The 17,739-nt window shown below is 35.7% G+C and overlaps 1 protein-coding gene across 1 annotated transcript in view; it reads left to right on the top strand.

Annotated features, from left to right (window-relative positions):
- The window catches only part of LOC144438182 (DENN domain-containing protein 11-like), a 48,967-nt gene extending 31,825 nt beyond the window's left edge, over window positions 1-17,142 (top strand). Inside the window, exons 2-8 of the mRNA XM_078127216.1 lie at window positions 2,059-2,158; window positions 2,393-2,551; window positions 5,304-5,475; window positions 5,863-6,001; window positions 8,672-8,800; window positions 16,371-16,590; window positions 16,937-17,142. Of these exons, the coding sequence (XP_077983342.1) occupies window positions 2,059-2,158; window positions 2,393-2,551; window positions 5,304-5,475; window positions 5,863-6,001; window positions 8,672-8,800; window positions 16,371-16,590; window positions 16,937-17,135 (1,118 nt within the window). The 3' untranslated portion in view covers window positions 17,136-17,142. The remainder of the gene's footprint in view (window positions 1-2,058; window positions 2,159-2,392; window positions 2,552-5,303; window positions 5,476-5,862; window positions 6,002-8,671; window positions 8,801-16,370; window positions 16,591-16,936) is intronic.
- Window positions 17,143-17,739: the final 597 nt, after the last annotated feature.

The following is a 17,739-nucleotide window of genomic DNA, read 5'->3' as shown; positions in this document are numbered from 1 at the left end:
GGACTAAAGATAAGTCAAGATTTCTGTCGATGGATTAGATGAATTTGTTGATAAGTGTTAGAAAATTGTAAATAGGTGCAAATTTCTTTGCATACATTTTTGTATAGGTCACAGTATAAAATTAATATTATCTAATATGTCCTTGTGTCAAATGAATATTGTTATACAAATTTATACATCATGTCGTTTTATGTACATCTGTATATTGAGCACATTGTTCGTGTTTGATGTAGAATATGGGAAGTGAAGTCTATCAGATAAAACCTGACAAAAATGCAATTAATTATTTCCAGTGAACTCAATTCAAAATGTCAACTGATAAACCATGTATGAATTAGTAATTTAGTGTCTAGATGGATTTATAATCGAATGATATACATTGTATAAATTACTGATGACATGTAGTGTTTAGAAGGAAAGGCTTCTGGACTGATTCCATTCCTTTGTGAATGGAAAAAGAACCATGTAGGAGCAAACTCGTAAGATGGTGTAGTAAACATTTATGTACATGCTCATGTACAGTGCATCTTTATCTTTAACTGTTTAAGTATTAGAATTTGAAGAAAATTTCCTTTACTGGGAATAGGTGCTGTGTCTTGAAATAGATTTCTCTTTTTTGAAATCCTTTGAGGAGAACAAAAAATTAAAGTTTCATTTTTGGAAGAAAAAGGACTGTTCCTTTGTTCTTAACATAAGAAAGATGTGTGAATATGTAAATTAAACGTTGACATGAATGCACATAAAGATATAACTATCTACTTGTAGATGTACAATGGGTCTTTAAGATGAAGTCGTGAAGAAAATGTCCTCTACTTAAGAATACTGTCTGTGTTTAAATAGGTTTCTTATAAGAAGATTTCCTTTATTCTTAAAATAGAACAATTTATGTGAATATGGAAATTGAAAGACATATATTGAATACATATATTGTAAAGATATAACTGTCTACTAGTACACGTACATGCAAGGTGTGTCTTTAAGTCTCAGAGTTTGTTGAAAATTTCCTTTACTAAGATAACATAGAGTTCTTAGAAAAAACCATCCCTTTGTGCTCAAAATAGAGCAAGTCATGTGAATATCCTTAAGGTGACTTCAAGAACAGACTTAACTGACTGCACTTATGTCTGGTCTTCTGTGAACGATTTTACTTGGCTATAAATAGTTCATTCCTGCATGTCTGCATGTTTAAGTAGGAATGAGATCAATGTGGTGACAGCTAGTACTACTAGTAGTAGCAATTGTTGCCCAAGTAACGATACCGATCGTAATCAAGCATAATATTATTTGGCATTTGATAATTTAGAATTAGGCACAATGAAGGTATATATTCTCATAGTGATGAATTTATAATTTACAATAATGTTTTAATTTATTTGAAAAGGGTAGCCCTTTCAACTGTATGAATTTACTTCCAAGTGTATAGATGAATAGAATTGTGTGCAAAAAAATATAACATTTAGTCTAGTAATATGCATGCCTTGTAGATGGAAGTATTAAACTTTTGTTGTTACTATGTTTTAGAAATCTCCAATCCATTCGCTGTTGAAATCAAGAAAAAATGTGAGGGATCACCATGCAAATTTTGAAATAAAGGCCAACATAACATCAAAATTGATCCATTTTAGATTCCAAAATGGCCACTGAATATTGTGTGAACTTTTATAAGACAATAAAGTATTGCAATATTTGAATATATATTGCAAACCTAGTCAGAAAATGATATCATAATTCAGCCATACCCAATCAAGACAATGAACTTGAAATATCCATCTGTGATGGTGTTTGACGAAATATTCAAAACAAGCAATATGCTTTTCATCCAACCCATCTGCTTTTTTCTCCAAATACAATATTGGGTTTAATTTACTAACAAAAGGCGATGTCGCCATTGTGTATTTACAAATCACCATATGGACATGTGAAAAGAGGAAACTATTAAAGGAAAGAAAAATTCAATGAAAGAATTGAGCACCATTTTTTTTCATTTTTCATGTTTTCTTGACAGACAGATTTGTGCATTGAAGATTTCAACTTATTTTAACTATCTATTACTTTCAGGTAATGTTGTTGAATGGTGTCAGCCGGAAGATGTTGATTTAGAGGGTGTAGAATTTAAAGCTATGGCCAGTGGCTCACACACCATTGACAGTGATTTTATGTAAGTAACTTGAAATATTTCAGTATGATTTGCATGATTCTAGAAAATAGTCAATCTCCTAAAGACCATTAACCAGGGCAGATCAACAGCAGAAATGTATGTTACACATTTGAATTGGTTTCATATCATAACACTGTGTAGGACAGTATTACAACTGGTAACGTTAATCCAAATATTGTCAGCTCATTTATTAATTAACATTTCTTTCATATTTTTCACTTTTGAAAAAAAAAGATATTTTAGGAAAGGAAGTTTCTTTGGTCTTGCTTGTTTTGAAAAGATGGGTGTAGACAACATAGTTGAAAGAGGAGCAAGGATGAAGTCAGTGGGTATCCTAGCAACATCCTACACATTACTTTACAGACATATGCAGTTTCTTGAATCACAAGTCAGGTCAGTGAACTCTAAGACTTTCATATACACTCTATGTCTGGGATAGTCTTACATTGCAAATGAGCTCAACTCATACCTTCCTGTTTAGTAAAGAGAATATAGTACACATTTTGATTTTTGAACAGCTGAATTGAAGTTGTGTCGTGCTATAGGCATGATGAAATGTGTGTGTGTGTGTGTGTGTGTGCGTGTGTGACAATATAATACAATGTAATAATCTTTATTCGTCAACAGAAATTTGGAAATTTGTTTTTAATATATGTACAACTCCATTGTTGATAGGCAAATAATGACTAAAATGTGATTGCTTGTCAAAAACCTAAAACTTTAAAACTACAAGGCCGATATTCTGAAATTTGGTGGGGATGTTTCTGGGGGTGTCTAGATGAAGGGCTCTTGATGAAAAGATTTAATATTATTGATATGCATATTATTTCTGAGTTTTGGCAAAAAATTAAAAATTTCTAAACTTCTTGGCAGATCTATGTACTGAAAGGAACAGCCTCTTAAAATAACATCTTAGATTTCAATATCAGTTGTGCTGCAATGTCATTGGCGCTATTCTTTATAAAACTGTCAAAGTTGACACTGAATGTAATCTCCAATGATCTCAGTAGAAAATTTTCATATGCAAACTAAAAGACTTATATAATGAAAATTTGATAGCATCTTGTCAAAAGGACAAGGATATCTCACCTAGTAAAGCTTTTCTCCTCTAAGAAGCTGAAATTAGTACCCATGAAGTTGGTTGACATTATCATCAATGATTTCAAATGTAGTTTTCATTTCAATAAGTGGGAGCTCGGGAATTACAAGAAGGCTTATGCCATTATTATTACTTGTTCACGGAGAACACAGACATTACAGGAGGGCTCTGTGCCCTGATTATCAAAGACTTGCATGCAATCGAACAGCAAACATGTTTTTTAGTTGTTGTGAATCACGACAATGTGCTGCTGTGGGAGTAATTCAGATCTTCATGTACTTGAAATATGAGTTGAAATGTTCACAGTTGACATTTGTTCATAAATTTTAAGTTTGTGTTGGTATTATATAATGTGCTGCTGTGTGAGTGATTAGCTACTAACAGCTCGTGAAATGTTATTTATGTCGAATGTTAATAATTGCCCTTTTTTCACAATTTTAAGTTTGTGTTTGTGTTATGTGCTGCTGTGTGGGTGGTTCTACAGTGTTTAAAATATGTGTCGAATGTTAACAATTGTCGTTTGTTCCCACATTTTAAGTTTGTCTTGCTGCTGTTCATCAGTGTTTTTCTTCGTTTAGTCATAAAATACTTTTACGTTTTTGTCACTTCTTGTCTTCGACTCAAAGTGACAAAGCACTTGTGTTTCAGTCACATTGCCCTCTGGTAAACAAAGAAGCACTAAGATTCATACTCAAGTTCTCTTCTTCCACTTTAGATTGAGAAACAGACATATTTTGAACAAATTACTTGAAAGAAAATATCCTTCATTAGTGTCTAACTGGCTCTGATAATCTAAGAATGATCCAAATTTTGTTAAAGGTGTTGAATTAACTGGAGGTGTGAAAAGGTTAGCTTCAATATATGTAAATTCAGAAGTGAAGGTGTTTGTCAGTTATGTACATCTAATGGTCCACCTTCTGTGATAAAGATCCAGTTTACTCAATACCCTGGCAAAATTTGGACCATTCTGTCAGATTCAGTTAGACACCAAAGTGATTTGTTCAAAACATGTCTGTTTCTCAATCAAATATGGAAGAAGAGAACTTGTGTAGGAAATAATATTAATGAAAATAAATGTCTAAATGCATAAAATATTTATTATGTTATATATATGATATTATTATCAAATAATACATGAAAAGCATTGTTTAAAATAATCTCAGCTATATAAAACGTAATTTCAAGCTTTGACTACTTCCTGTAGGAGTAAGTGAAACACATTTTCTTGTTACCATCCATAGAAAAATCACATATTACAGTGCAGATGTCAAAACATAGTCAGTTAATCATGACAAAGTCAACGGTAATTTTACATTTTGTAATTTTATATTTAGGGTGTGAGAAATTTCATATAATACATTGTACATGTAGTGTATATTTACCAAACTATGCATGTTAATGATGAAGTTTTCCAAAACTGAGTCTGGAAAAGATCTTTGAAGATATACATTATTTGAGTCGTGAGTATTTTCTATAGAAGTAACCATACAATTAAGTGGATTTTTGTTAAAGTGTTAAAAATAACTTAAGAGGACAGGAAATGATGTCATTGATGATGTCACCAGTTGACATCATTGACATTGATATGCTGTTGTGAGAAGTGCGTGGTGATTTCCTGTACTGGACATGAAGCTTAGTATTACCTAGGTCTTCATTTATTGAGTTAAATGAATTAAACATTGTGTGTTGTCACAAGGTAATGAGATACCTATGCCATTGAGTATAAGAGGGGGAAAACCGAGACCTCGTCACGTCAATGGATGGCAATATATGTATGTGTTGTACATATCTTTTTATGTGTGTCAGTTTATATTCTGCATGATTGTAAGTGGCACATGTTGAGTTTATTGACTGTTTTACAGGAAATATATAAATAAACTAATGGATTGAAATGATTAAATGGATGACACATATGTAGAAAAAAGTGGAAATAATCATTCTGATTTTCATGTAATTCTTCCTCTCAGAAACATTCCAAGCAATGTAGATAATCAAATTATATCTGATTCATTGAAATATTTTATGTTATTTCCGCTCAATTTTTAGACATCAGCTAGAAACACCGGGCAGATATACACAACTCAAAGCTTTCTATGATGACAGAAAAGGCTCATTACCAAGTTCAACACCAACAGATCCTTCCAACAACTCATCACCGGTGACAAATACCCCAGTTACCACCCCAGGGGTTGAACATCTTCCTGTACCTGACATGAGGGTAAGCAGACACTTGACAAAGTTAGCAGAGTGCTTTGACCATTGGGAATAAAAACCAAATTTATTTCTTGAAACACAGGGAAATGGGCGATTTTTATTTAAAGGTTGATAAAAAAGCACTCAACTATCAGGACCCTCGTGGCACACACGAACAGCACCCCTAGTGGTAAAACTTATGCAATCTTTTGTCTTTCTGATAACCTGAATACAGTGTAATGATATGTATGTTTTAGTTCTGTACAAGATCCGGTTTGAATATTGACAGTGTCTCACTATCTGGAGCCGATTTATGTGTCTCATGCAGTTCAAATATGTCAAATGAATCGTCATTGGATCTTTTACTGGATAAACTTTCTTGTGATCAAGACACATTTATTTATTTTTTCAGATCACTCACCCAGCAGGCTGTTTTTCACAGTTCATCAAATTTTTTGGAGAACAGATCTTCGTTTTATGGAAATACATACTGCTCCAAAAAAGGATAGTTTTCTTCTCCCCGCCTCCCATAGGGGTAGTGTGTTATAGAGGTAAGAGCCAAAATACAAGTTGTTAGTGGGGAAGACATCTCATAAATGTAACAGCTCACTCAGATTTAGTTGCAAAACTCCTTTTTTTTTTCTTTTGATCTTTTACAACACATAACAGCAAAGTAAAACTTTTCTGTATGTACCACAATCGTTTATAGCAACCATATCAGGTGAAAAGTATACTGTTTCATTTGCTAATTGACAACATTAGAAAGGCTACATGCTAGGCTTGTAAATAAACCAATTGAAACAGTATACCCTTACACTTGATATGAATGCTATAAATGAGTGTTGTACATTATAAAAAGTGCTTTACTTCGGTGTTACTTATTGTAGGTTTTCTTAATTGATGTGAACACTTGAACGATGTCAATTTCAGGTCAAATAGGCAGTATCTTGAAAAAGTTCTTGGAAAAAATAGCCTATATGTGTCAATTTTGTACCCTTTGCATGACACCAATGTCGAGGATATGTGGGAGGATATAAAAATAATAATGATAATAGTAATAATGGTCTATTCAGAAACAATAGGTCTCAATCAATAATGATCTACAATACAGACGAAATGAAATCATGAACACACAATACGCATTGTCCAAAAGCTGTGACAAATAAAAGTAATGATTTACAACAAAGTATTGTCAACCTTTGAATGGGTGCAGTTTTACATAGTTACGTGTTTATTGACAGGAAATGTGTTGTTTAGTTGATTATAGTTTTTTTTTAAATGTCACAGTGTAGGCATGTTTTCAAACCCACACAACAGATCAATAGAGCAGTGATGACTTGACGACATGCAAAGGATACCATAAAAATGAAAACTGAGAATGTAGTCAGGTTGTAAAGAGACCTAACAAGGCATATAGTATTAGAACTGATGTATGCTTAATAGACCCCTTTTGCTGTGTAGAACTATTAAAGTAGGCGAGATACCGAGACAAATTGTCTAGATGTGACGCACAGAATGATTTCAAGTATAGTATATTATTTATAGGTCAGAGTAAATGTCATCACACAGATTTGGAAATTGATGTAAAATGACGAAAAAACATCAAAGTTTATGTTAATTAACATACATAACTTAGCAGAACTTACACCATAATAAAAATCCATAGCTGATGATCATTGTGAAAAAAAATACAAACTGCTCTTTGTCATTTTATGTGATGTACATTCTTTGATCATACACGATAAATACAGTGTATTTCTAAGCATAGATTCTTGCTGCATTGCTTGTTATAGAATAGTCTGTTTCTGAAGCAAGAACGTTGCAAAATCTCATGATAACCATGGCAACCAAGGGGATGGGAGAAATCCCTTATTTTGTACGGCATCGCCATGAATATCAAATGAATCCATCGTGTAAATACATTTTGTTAAAATTTCATTGTGACCTTTGACCCCTTTAATATTTAATGGCCTTCCAATTAATTATTGCTATCAGTAACATTTCAATGATTAAACTGACTTTAATAATATACTATTAGATATTGAGATTGCTTTGCTTCCAGATAATCTAAATACATCATTCAGAAAAAACAAGGAAAGTGCTTATCATTCAAATTGCAAAACTTACTGTAAACAAGCTGTGAGTGTTTTTGTTATCGGCCACACATTTAGAAAGTAAAACTTTTAATACAGAGAAGTAGGTAGGTAGGTAGTATTGTGATTAGGTGCATAGCCAGTGCTTAGAACTCTAAAAACATCTGCTATAGCTTTGAATATAGTCATTGTGTTCACTGTAGCCTTGAGTGTATTCTGTGTAATAATGGATGTCAGTGGTGTGTGGTATCTACATTTGTATGCTGAATGCAGTGAATAGAAGACATGTTGTCAGGGTTTCATCGTGGCAGTGCTTCCACATAGCTATATGTATCCGGTACCAAAGAGAGAGGGAGAGAGAGAGGAAAAGACTTCTCAAAACCTGCTTGCAATTTTCATTATATGAAATGGAATATTTACTCCCCAGGCTCCTCAGAAATAAGGTTCATTCCATTTTTTGGTTGACTCCATGACTTCCACTCCACATGCTGCTACGCATGTGTTACCATAGGCATGTGAGAATAAGTCTTCTTCCTTCTATTTTGACTATAGCGTAAGACAGAATGCTATTGTACATGTAGGTATCAGGAATTTAATAGTTTAGAGGACTTAGGATGAAAATCAAAGGGGAACATTGCCAGATGTTACACCTACAATCCTCATCCAAAATATCTGTCTTATAGGAAAAATATGTAGGAATGTCTTTTTTGTTGAGATTTAGGAGCCTCATTTACAGAAAAGGGAAATCTGGTTAAATTTGTTATTATACACATCAAATACGGTACTTTTGGTGGGAACCCAGTGAGAAGGGGGGGGGGGGATATCTGGTTAATAAAAACTAATGCATAGAGTTCTATGCTTTGTACCATAACTCTGGTTGAGAACCAGAGTCAGAATGGAAAAATCTGGTAGATTTCCATGCTTTTTACCATAATTTAGGTTCAGGTAGAAAAACAAGCCTGGGCATTGAAGAGTACTGGTAGATTTTACCTTGATTACTGCCTGGGTTGGAAATTCAACCAACATTGATAGCCAACGAGGGTGACCCTGAGAGATTTGATGTGGGCTTTTTTTCGTACAATGTAATGTCATGAATGTATTTATGTATTGTGTTTGCATTATTTGCAGTGTACTGTGCGTGTCTACTTGGACAACACAATGTAATGATGCAGTCCTCAGGGAAAGAAGTCAAGCCACACTTTTATGTCAACATAGCAGATATAGACTCACTACAGTTAGAAATGGCATATGTCGCATGTAAGTATTTGTAATATGCACCGAAAATAATATGTACTTGTTTTGCCACCAGAGGGCAGTAGGTACATCCTACACAGTGATAATATCTCTGTTCATTGACTTTCACTTCCAGTCCAGTGTTTCTAGGAAACACTGTTATCAGTTGTGACTGTATTGTTTTTTGGCTGTTGATGACAAGTACATGTAATCATACATATTTGACTAGTCAGATAATGTACAAAGTAAGGTATTCATGACTGTTGTGAAGAAATAATGGATACATCACTATGGTTCACATACCATCTTGGTAAACGATGAAGTCCGGGTGTTTGCTTATCATATCGTAAGAAAGCCCGAAGGTCTAGCAACAAGACTAACTGTCAATCGGCTAAAATAAAAGATTTCAAACAGAGAGAAATGGAAATCTAGTGAATGCATCCTTCTCGCACAACTCAGTACAGCGTAAATGATGTCGTAGTGTTTCATTCATGTGATATGACATTTTTTGCACACACACACACACACTCGGACAACTTCAAATGCAAAAGAAACAATTATAGCGGTGGCCATACAGTGGGGATAAAGAATTAGACAAGTTACAAATGTACCACAGTGATTATCAGTTGGAACTTAAACAATTGAAGCCATTATGATCATCAAGACCATGTGTAATGTGTTCACTCATCAGAAGCCTGTTTCTACTGCACTGTGAAAGAATGCTTATCACTTTTCAATGTGATTGGTCACAGGATTCAGCTGTGTGTTGTGTCTATCAAAAACATCATGTTCCATGAGTGAAACACCAAACTGACATCATTTCTACTGTATAAATATGTGGGTACGATATCTTGTTCGTATAGGGTTGTGCATACAGGAAATCGAACTTACAAAAATCAATATGCAATATTTGAGTTTTATAATCAAACACATCTTGCTAATAATTCATTGAGACTGTCAAATTTTAGTTTCTGTTTTCTTGAAAAAAAATTATGTTCTAGGCCTATGACAGAGTTCATCGTGTTAAAGTGACTAATAGTACATTGTATGTTCTTGGAATTATGCCGAAGTCAAGGACCCTATCAACTTGTAAAGAAGCTCTTTCTTCTATTAAGAGTTTTTCCCCACAATCATTTTGAACAGATAGTCTTTGTTTTCCTGATCTACAATTAACTTTACTCTCTAGACACCACACATGCTTCTACATGAGTTTTGTGCAAGTACAAACCAGTGCAAATATTCCCCTCTTTGGATTTACACTAGTCTTTCATAGTACTTGATGGCAAATAGATCAGTCCAGTCGTAGATTAAGATCTTACTGGGAATTCCGTGAACTATTTCGATGTTGACTGGTCTAATCAGATCATCTTGTGCATTGATGATACTGTAGAGGAACCTTCCTTTGCTGTCAAACTTCTGTACCCTCTGATTGCAAGAATCACACACGTAGATGTTGTCGAACTTGTCAACCGCGATCTCACGTGGACTGCTAAACTGGCCTTCAGCAACTCCTAGTCCTCCAAAAAGAAAGAGAAACTGGCCATTTGCAGTGAAAACCTGAACACGGTTGTTGCCGTACTCAGATACCAACAGTTGTCCCTGATTGTTCAGGATGATATAGTAGGGAAGAATAAACTGTCCAGGCAACTTTCCCTTACCACCAAACCATCGGATAAATTCACCTGTAGAACACTGAAATATAAAGATAGCATGCTGGTCTGCATCAGAAACATAGACAATGTCAGTTTCTTCGTTGACAGCAATACCACAGGCATGTTTCAGTTTACTTTGACCAAAGAATCGGAGTAGTTTGCCCTTTTGATCACATACAACGACTGGGTAATCTCCGTACTTGTTTGTAACAAAATACTCGTCACCTACGATTGCCACATCAGCTGGGAGGAACTGCATTCCCAACATGGTGATACACATTTTCTCATTGCCATCAGTGTCTAAAACCAGTACTCTCTTGTTGTCATAGTCAGCCGTGACTATGTTTCCATGTTTACCAACTCGTATTGCACATGGGAACTTCAAGTCTCCAGGAAGATTATCCGTTCTGCATCTGATCCTTGTCATTTGCCATGATGGTAAGACACTAAATACGTATGGTGAACCTTTAATGTGGTGGCCCCGTAAAGTCACAGTCAACTCATGTCTGCCCTCCTTGTCAACCGCGCACGTCAGTAGATGGCATCCATCTGATTTGCTGAAGTCCAACTCATAAACTTGGCCATCACCATCTTTCATCCTTGCTACGATGTCACTACACTCCTCGATTATCTCACCATGATAATTTTCTGTCATGATTTTTAGAGAAAGGACTTCTCCGATTCTTAGTGCATCATTGGAGAGTGATCCGGTCATGTATGACATAGATGGAAGTGCAGGAAATAAAAGAACTCCCAGTCTCCCTTCCATGAAACATGGAAAAAATTCAGCAACTACATCATGGTGTCTGGTGAAGGAAGTCAGTATCTGTGATGCCTCATCAATGGCACCCCTAATGTTGTTGACATTCCACATTAACTGGACATCATTTTGGACATGTAGAATTCTTTCTAGTGACTTTAAAGTCTTCAAGAGTTTTTCTTCGCTTTCTACAAGTCGTTCTGCTTCCTCATCAATATCTTTCTGCATGATAATGTGTTGTTTGTCCAGTGTACTTACAAGCTGCTCTCCTTGTATTGTTCTAACTATAATTCTGCTGGCATGGTCTCTAATCAACTTTTTCTGACCATCAACCTGTGATTGTAACATCTGGCTGGTTTTCTTAGCTGCTGCTTGTCCCTGCAGTGCCTCTTCAATTTTCACCCGTAGAGATTGGAGCTCATTTTTCATCAACTGCCGAAACTCAAGCGCTGCATCTTTGAGGTCCTTGTGCAGGTGCTCCCTGGAGTTATGCTTCACGTATATACAAGATAAACAAATTGGAATGTTACAATTTACACAGAAAAATTTGACAATTTCCTGGTCGTGAGTTTGGCAGTAATGTTCTCTGCCTGTTTGTGGTAGGTTTTCCAATACAACATCAAGCTTACTTTTCAGTTCTTTCACCTCTATTTTCAGTTCAGCGTCTGCGTCTGCCCACTTGTCCAGTTCTGTGATATACTTCTGTTCGACTTCACAGTCCATGCTTTCAGTCTCCAGCTTATCAATGTCATCTTTCTTTGCACCCAGTCGTACCAAGGCATCGCTGATATCCCTCCAATGAACTGTGAATTCCTTGTCACTGACACTAGCTCTTCTGCTATGGCAAAGTTCATTTCTTTTACTTTTGATTCTGACGAGATCAGCTGGTAGACTTTCATCTGTTTGTTGTGGTTGCTTGTCCCATCCTGTCTTCTTAGGTGCACTTAACCCACATATATTCCTCAGTAGAACCATTAATAGTGTAATATCAAAATCTTCTGAAGTACCAGTGGTCGTTGATCCATGTGGGTAAAGTACATCTAACTGACCCTGGTTGAGAATGTTACGACCTCTGAGTCTTTGTAATTTTTGTCTATTTCGTACTAAAACTGTACCTAAATTTTGTGGTGAAATAATACCATTAAATACCTCTCTGAGTGCCTTGGTACCACCTTCCATCAAAAGTCGACAGAGCCGTGCATGATGAATCTTTTCAGTGGTTGTTTGAAGTTCCTTTGAAAGATCGAAACCGGCTGCAGTCGCCATCTTATGTTTGCTCTCCCAATGAAGTCAGTTACCATAGCTAGCTTATCTCACAGTCAGTGATTGTCAATTCAACGTGTGAAGCGTCCACTTTGTCTCGACAAGATGCAGACAAAACCATTTGGCTTCAAAACTGTGTTAAAGTACTGTGTTATAGTTGTTGCATTGCAGTTTTTGGTTACCGTAGTGCTTCTAAGAACAGTCTAGCTTATAATGAGCACAGCATACCGTACTTCCTATACAATACTTATCTTTAAAAAAAACGTACTTCACATTCCACAATTGTGACGTGTAAGGTTTTTGTGCAAAGGGTAATTTCCTGAATGATGTATGGTGTGTCTGATATACATCGACCTTTTCACCTATCCTTAACTCGTTTACATACATGAATAAAGCTAAATAGAAGGGTCAACACATGTTTTGATGATTAAAATGTTACAGGTACATAGTAATAATTAATTTTTGTAATAATCGAGTTTATTTGAATATTAACCACCCTACCTGGGGTAGTTTTGCTGAGTTAAAAAAAGGGGTCATTTTATTAAGATCCATTGCCATGGTAACCAAAATCACCATAATATGTGGATGATTTTTCCAAAATTTGACAAAAAACATGGAAAGAAATGAAAATTAATGAAAAAATTCCCTTGTTTTTGACATATATGACATGGGCTATCTGTTGTAACACAATTTGCCTAAAATAGGACAGCTGTTTCCATGGAAACATAGAGTAGAGTAAAAAATATTGTGTTGGTTAAACACCTACATATCTGGAAAATAACATGATAAATTTAATTATAACATAGTTTATTTGCATATTGACCACTCTTACTTGAGTAGTTTGTTATGCTGAGTTCAAAATTAGTTATCATTTTAAGAACATCTGTTGCCATGGTAACCCAAATCACCATATTATGCATTATTTGGCAAAATTTATGTAAAATTCGAAGAACAAAATTTTTTACAAACAAATTCCTTACTTTTGGCATATATGCACTAGTGCTATCCATTGTAAGACAGATTATGTAAAATTGGAAAGTGGCTTCCATGGAAACATAAAATACACTTACATTACAAATGCCATGTTTTTGTAAAAAATACATCTGACATACACCTACAATCAAATGGGTTTGCTATTAAAATACCAAATATTAAAAGTCCAAATAAAATACGCAACGATTCTCAAACGAGTGGTCGTAAAATCTTAACATGTATGTCAGAAGATCTGTGCCGATTACAAAGTCTAATTACGATCCCAAATTTCGAAGGGCCAGGCCAGACTACATGACAACATGTCACGTGCAAGGAAGGTGCTACACGTACATCCATAAACAAACTGGTGTGTGGAAATGTGAAGAAAATTACAGGCCTTTGCTAGTTTTCTGTTAAATATTACATGTAAAAGCCTGCAACCGTTAGCAATAATGACAGCATAACACAGAAATAAAGATATACTGTGTGAAATTACGATTTAACATAGAATGCGCCTCAGTTATTTTGGAGTTCTGCGCATGTGTGTGCGCATCCCCAGTGAAAGAACAACTATCACTTCCGGTATAAACACGTCTAGTTTTCTACGATAAACATACAGTCCATCATGCATCTAAACTGAAAATGTACCCATTCCATTCAGAGTTTAGCCGTAATGTAAAATTAGCCACATCTTCCGTTGCTTTTGTAGCTCGATCACGAGCTAAGGGACCGGTCAGTTTCTTCGGCCTGGGGGGGTGGGGGGGGGGGGGGTGGATTGGTAGGGGGGGGGGGGGTCACCCTGTTTTTGAAATTGACAGTAGGGGGGGTCATGCTGTTTTGAAAATTGTGGATAGGGGGGGTCATTGTGTTTTAAATTGTGATGGAAGAAAAAATCCTTTCTACAATGGCATATAGCCTTGTCTGAAATGTGGTACATGCCAATATTTGTTCTTGTCCCTGTTTCTTACATGAATTCTTTAACATTACTTATTAGTTCAAACCTAACTATACATATTCATATACATGTACCGGTATTACCTACCTACCACACTAGTTACAGAACATGTCATGTAAATGTTTGGCTGTTTCACAATCAATGCTTCGCTTATATTGCAGTTTGGGGCAAAAGTGAACTTGAAGGTTTCGTAATGGTAATTTTCATAGATAGTTTATAAATGAAGTTAATCTAAATTGTTCTACTCATCATGCTATTGACACTACAAATCACCACATCTCATCAGTTTCCAGTTACTATTATACACTAGGTATGACCACCTAAAGTTCTCTAACATACCGGTGACTTTATTATACATGCAATATTAATGCCCCTATATACTAATGTTACATGTCCATTTTATGTGATATGAGAAACTCAATTAAAAACGTTTTACGTTAGCTTTTCGAAGCTTGGATATATTACCTCAAAGGTTATGAATAACCTAAACATTGCCTTAGTATCTCAACCAAAAAACTCCAGATCTGCCAGGGGGAAAACCCCAAGGACTCCCTCACCCCCAGAGGTCACTCATACATTCAACCAACAATCAGATGCAACAACAACCTTTTTACTGTCATAATGGTATTAAACTTTTCTTAAATATTTTCACCCTATTCTAATTTGATATGATATTGTCTTTTCAAGATCTGAAACGTTTTTGCCAAGATAGTCTAAAATTGCCTTAAATTCCAAATCTCCCCTACCAATGATACTACCATTATAGATGTGCTGACCTTCACTACATGTACCTATATAATGATGCCATTTAAACTTTTTAAGAACATATTTCAACCCTTAGTGTAAGTTATAAAGAATAGTTTCTGATACTTGCTGTCTTGTAAAGCATGGATTAAGTTATTGCTTGAAAGGGTCTGAATAGCCTAAATATTGGCTTTAAGAGTAAAAATCCTCCAGGGTTTCTAGAGGGAGACCCCCCTCAGACCCCCCCCCCCACATGAGGTGGACATATCCCAGTCTCAAGCTCTTCCCCTCTTACTGTCAAGATGCTATCAAAGTATATTTCAAAAGTATTTCAACCCTATGTAGTTGCTTTTAACATGTTGGTGTTGTCTTGTAAGGCTTGGAAATTATTTTCTGAAAATGTCTGAATAGTCTCAAAATTGACTTTTCAGAGTTAAAAACCTCCTGGGCTTCTAGGGGGAGACCCCCTAGGACCCCCATAACAGATGTACATATTCCCTTCTCAAGCTTTCCTACCTTTCACTGCCAAGATGCTATTAAACTCCTTTTCGAATATATTTACCCTGTGTAGTCAATAATTATAAATATGATAGTGCTAACCTGGGATCTTATAAAGTAGATGCAAGACAGTCAAGCAGTCCACACTGAGTCACGATAAAAAAATACCTGTCATGCGAATATTATATATGGGGGGGGGGGGTCATCATGTTTTAGAATTAAGTGATAGGGGGGGGGGGTCAGGCTGTTTTTGGTTTTACAGATAGGGGGGGGGGGGGGGGGGGTCAGTGACTTTTTGTCGGTCCGATTTAAGAATCCACCGCCCCCCCCCCCCCCCCCCCCCCCCCCCCCCCCCCAGGCTGGAGAAACTGACCGGTCCCTTATGCTCCAAAGAGCATAATGTCATGTATTAAGAGTTAAGACAACTTCTAATTTTGATGAATCGCAAGAAATTGCCGTGTGTCAAATTGGTTCAGAGAGCACCTTGCTCTTAAGATAGGACACATCTGCTAAAAATAACCTTTTTATATAAAAAATAAACTTTCACAAAATACCTCAGATAAAGATTAAGGGGACCACAAATTTGAAAATAGCTACCATGCAACATTGCAACATTGACAATGTTGGAATGTTTTTAATTTTAGGCACAACAGAAAAGATCTTCCAAGAGAAGAGAGATCTGTATGACATCTCTGTATACAACATCTAGAGCTGCCAACATTGACAATGTGTGAATGTTCTTCATTGTAGGCACAACAGAAAAGATCTTCCAAGAGAAGAAAGACCTATACGACATCTACGTTGACAATCAGAATGTTTCAACACAGTTCCAGAATTTACAAGAAATGTTGAAGATCAACCCAGCAGATAGAGACAAGATGAATAAACTGACAACACAGCGGTCAGCTCAACAGTTCAGTGCTGAAGAACTTGGTGATGAGACCTATGATGACGACCAAATATTCACCATGTAAGTTATTCGTGACTAAATTATAAAATCTGAATTTAAGCTGAAGAAAGACAAGTCCAGAGCTAATTAATTCATATTCATAGATGTGATTTTGTGTTGTGTCTGTAAAACAAGTACTTCATTATGAAATAAATGTTCTTGCTTTCATACCTGTTAGCCATCATTAAAATGCTGAGTGCTGTCACAGTCGGTTTCTTAAATGGATAGCACTTATGTATCGCCCTCTAGTGTTGAACTGTATGTCTGTTCTTTGAATTTCCCAAGTCTTGATAAAATAGGGGTGATTTACCTTCAGTGCCTCCTGCCAAGTGTTCTTACGCAGTTTCTTCTTTTTGTCCTTCCACAGGTTTTTCTTAGAACAGAACAACAGACTCTTCCAGACACTTTACGATGTTTCACTGTCCCAAGATAAGTCATTGACATCAGATCACATGAAAAGTATGGGACTGGACCCACTTGGAGATAGACAATTTATTATGGACCTTGTTGAACTGTATGGTATAGATGTAGTACTAATGGTAGACAACCCTTGCTGTCCGGTTTAAAACCAACTTCGCCTGCTTTTAACCAGTTCAATGTGGTGTAAAAATAGTGTATATGTGACGGTTCATGCTGACAACTTGCACATGCATGAATGAATTGTCCTTTAAACCAGTTTATTCTGGTTTAAACTGGTTCAGAATAGTTCTGGCAAGTCCTAATGTGAAGGTCCATGTGCCAACTTGCATGAACTACCAAATTCTGTAAACCAATTTATTCCGGTTTAAACCAGTTCAGAATAGTTCTGGCAACTCCTAAGGTCCATGTGCCAACTTGCATGGATTACCCATTCTGTAAACCAGTTTATTTTGGTTTAAACAAGTTCAAAAAAATACTGATATGTCCTGAGGATTCATTTACCACCACAAATTAACAGTCTCTCAAAATTGTTGCCATGGAATTTGATTCTAAACTCTCAAAGAATTTTGAAAAATCCTATGTTTATTGTCATATGTACAGTTTTATGTTGTCCCAGTTTTGTTTTTCTTTGAAAGTAAAACACTTTATATTCTTATAGACACAGTGGCTGAAATGTCCAGGGTGGAATTGGTGCTAATTTGAAATTTATTTTTGTTCAAATTCATGTTCATTTTTATCACATTAAAAAAG

The sequence above is a fragment of the Glandiceps talaboti genome, chromosome 7 (genome assembly GCF_964340395.1).
Source record: "Glandiceps talaboti chromosome 7, keGlaTala1.1, whole genome shotgun sequence".
Taxonomy (NCBI): domain Eukaryota; kingdom Metazoa; phylum Hemichordata; class Enteropneusta; family Spengelidae; genus Glandiceps; species Glandiceps talaboti.
The sequence above is the reverse complement of the archived record's forward strand: the minus strand, read 5'-3'. Positions and strand labels throughout refer to the sequence as shown.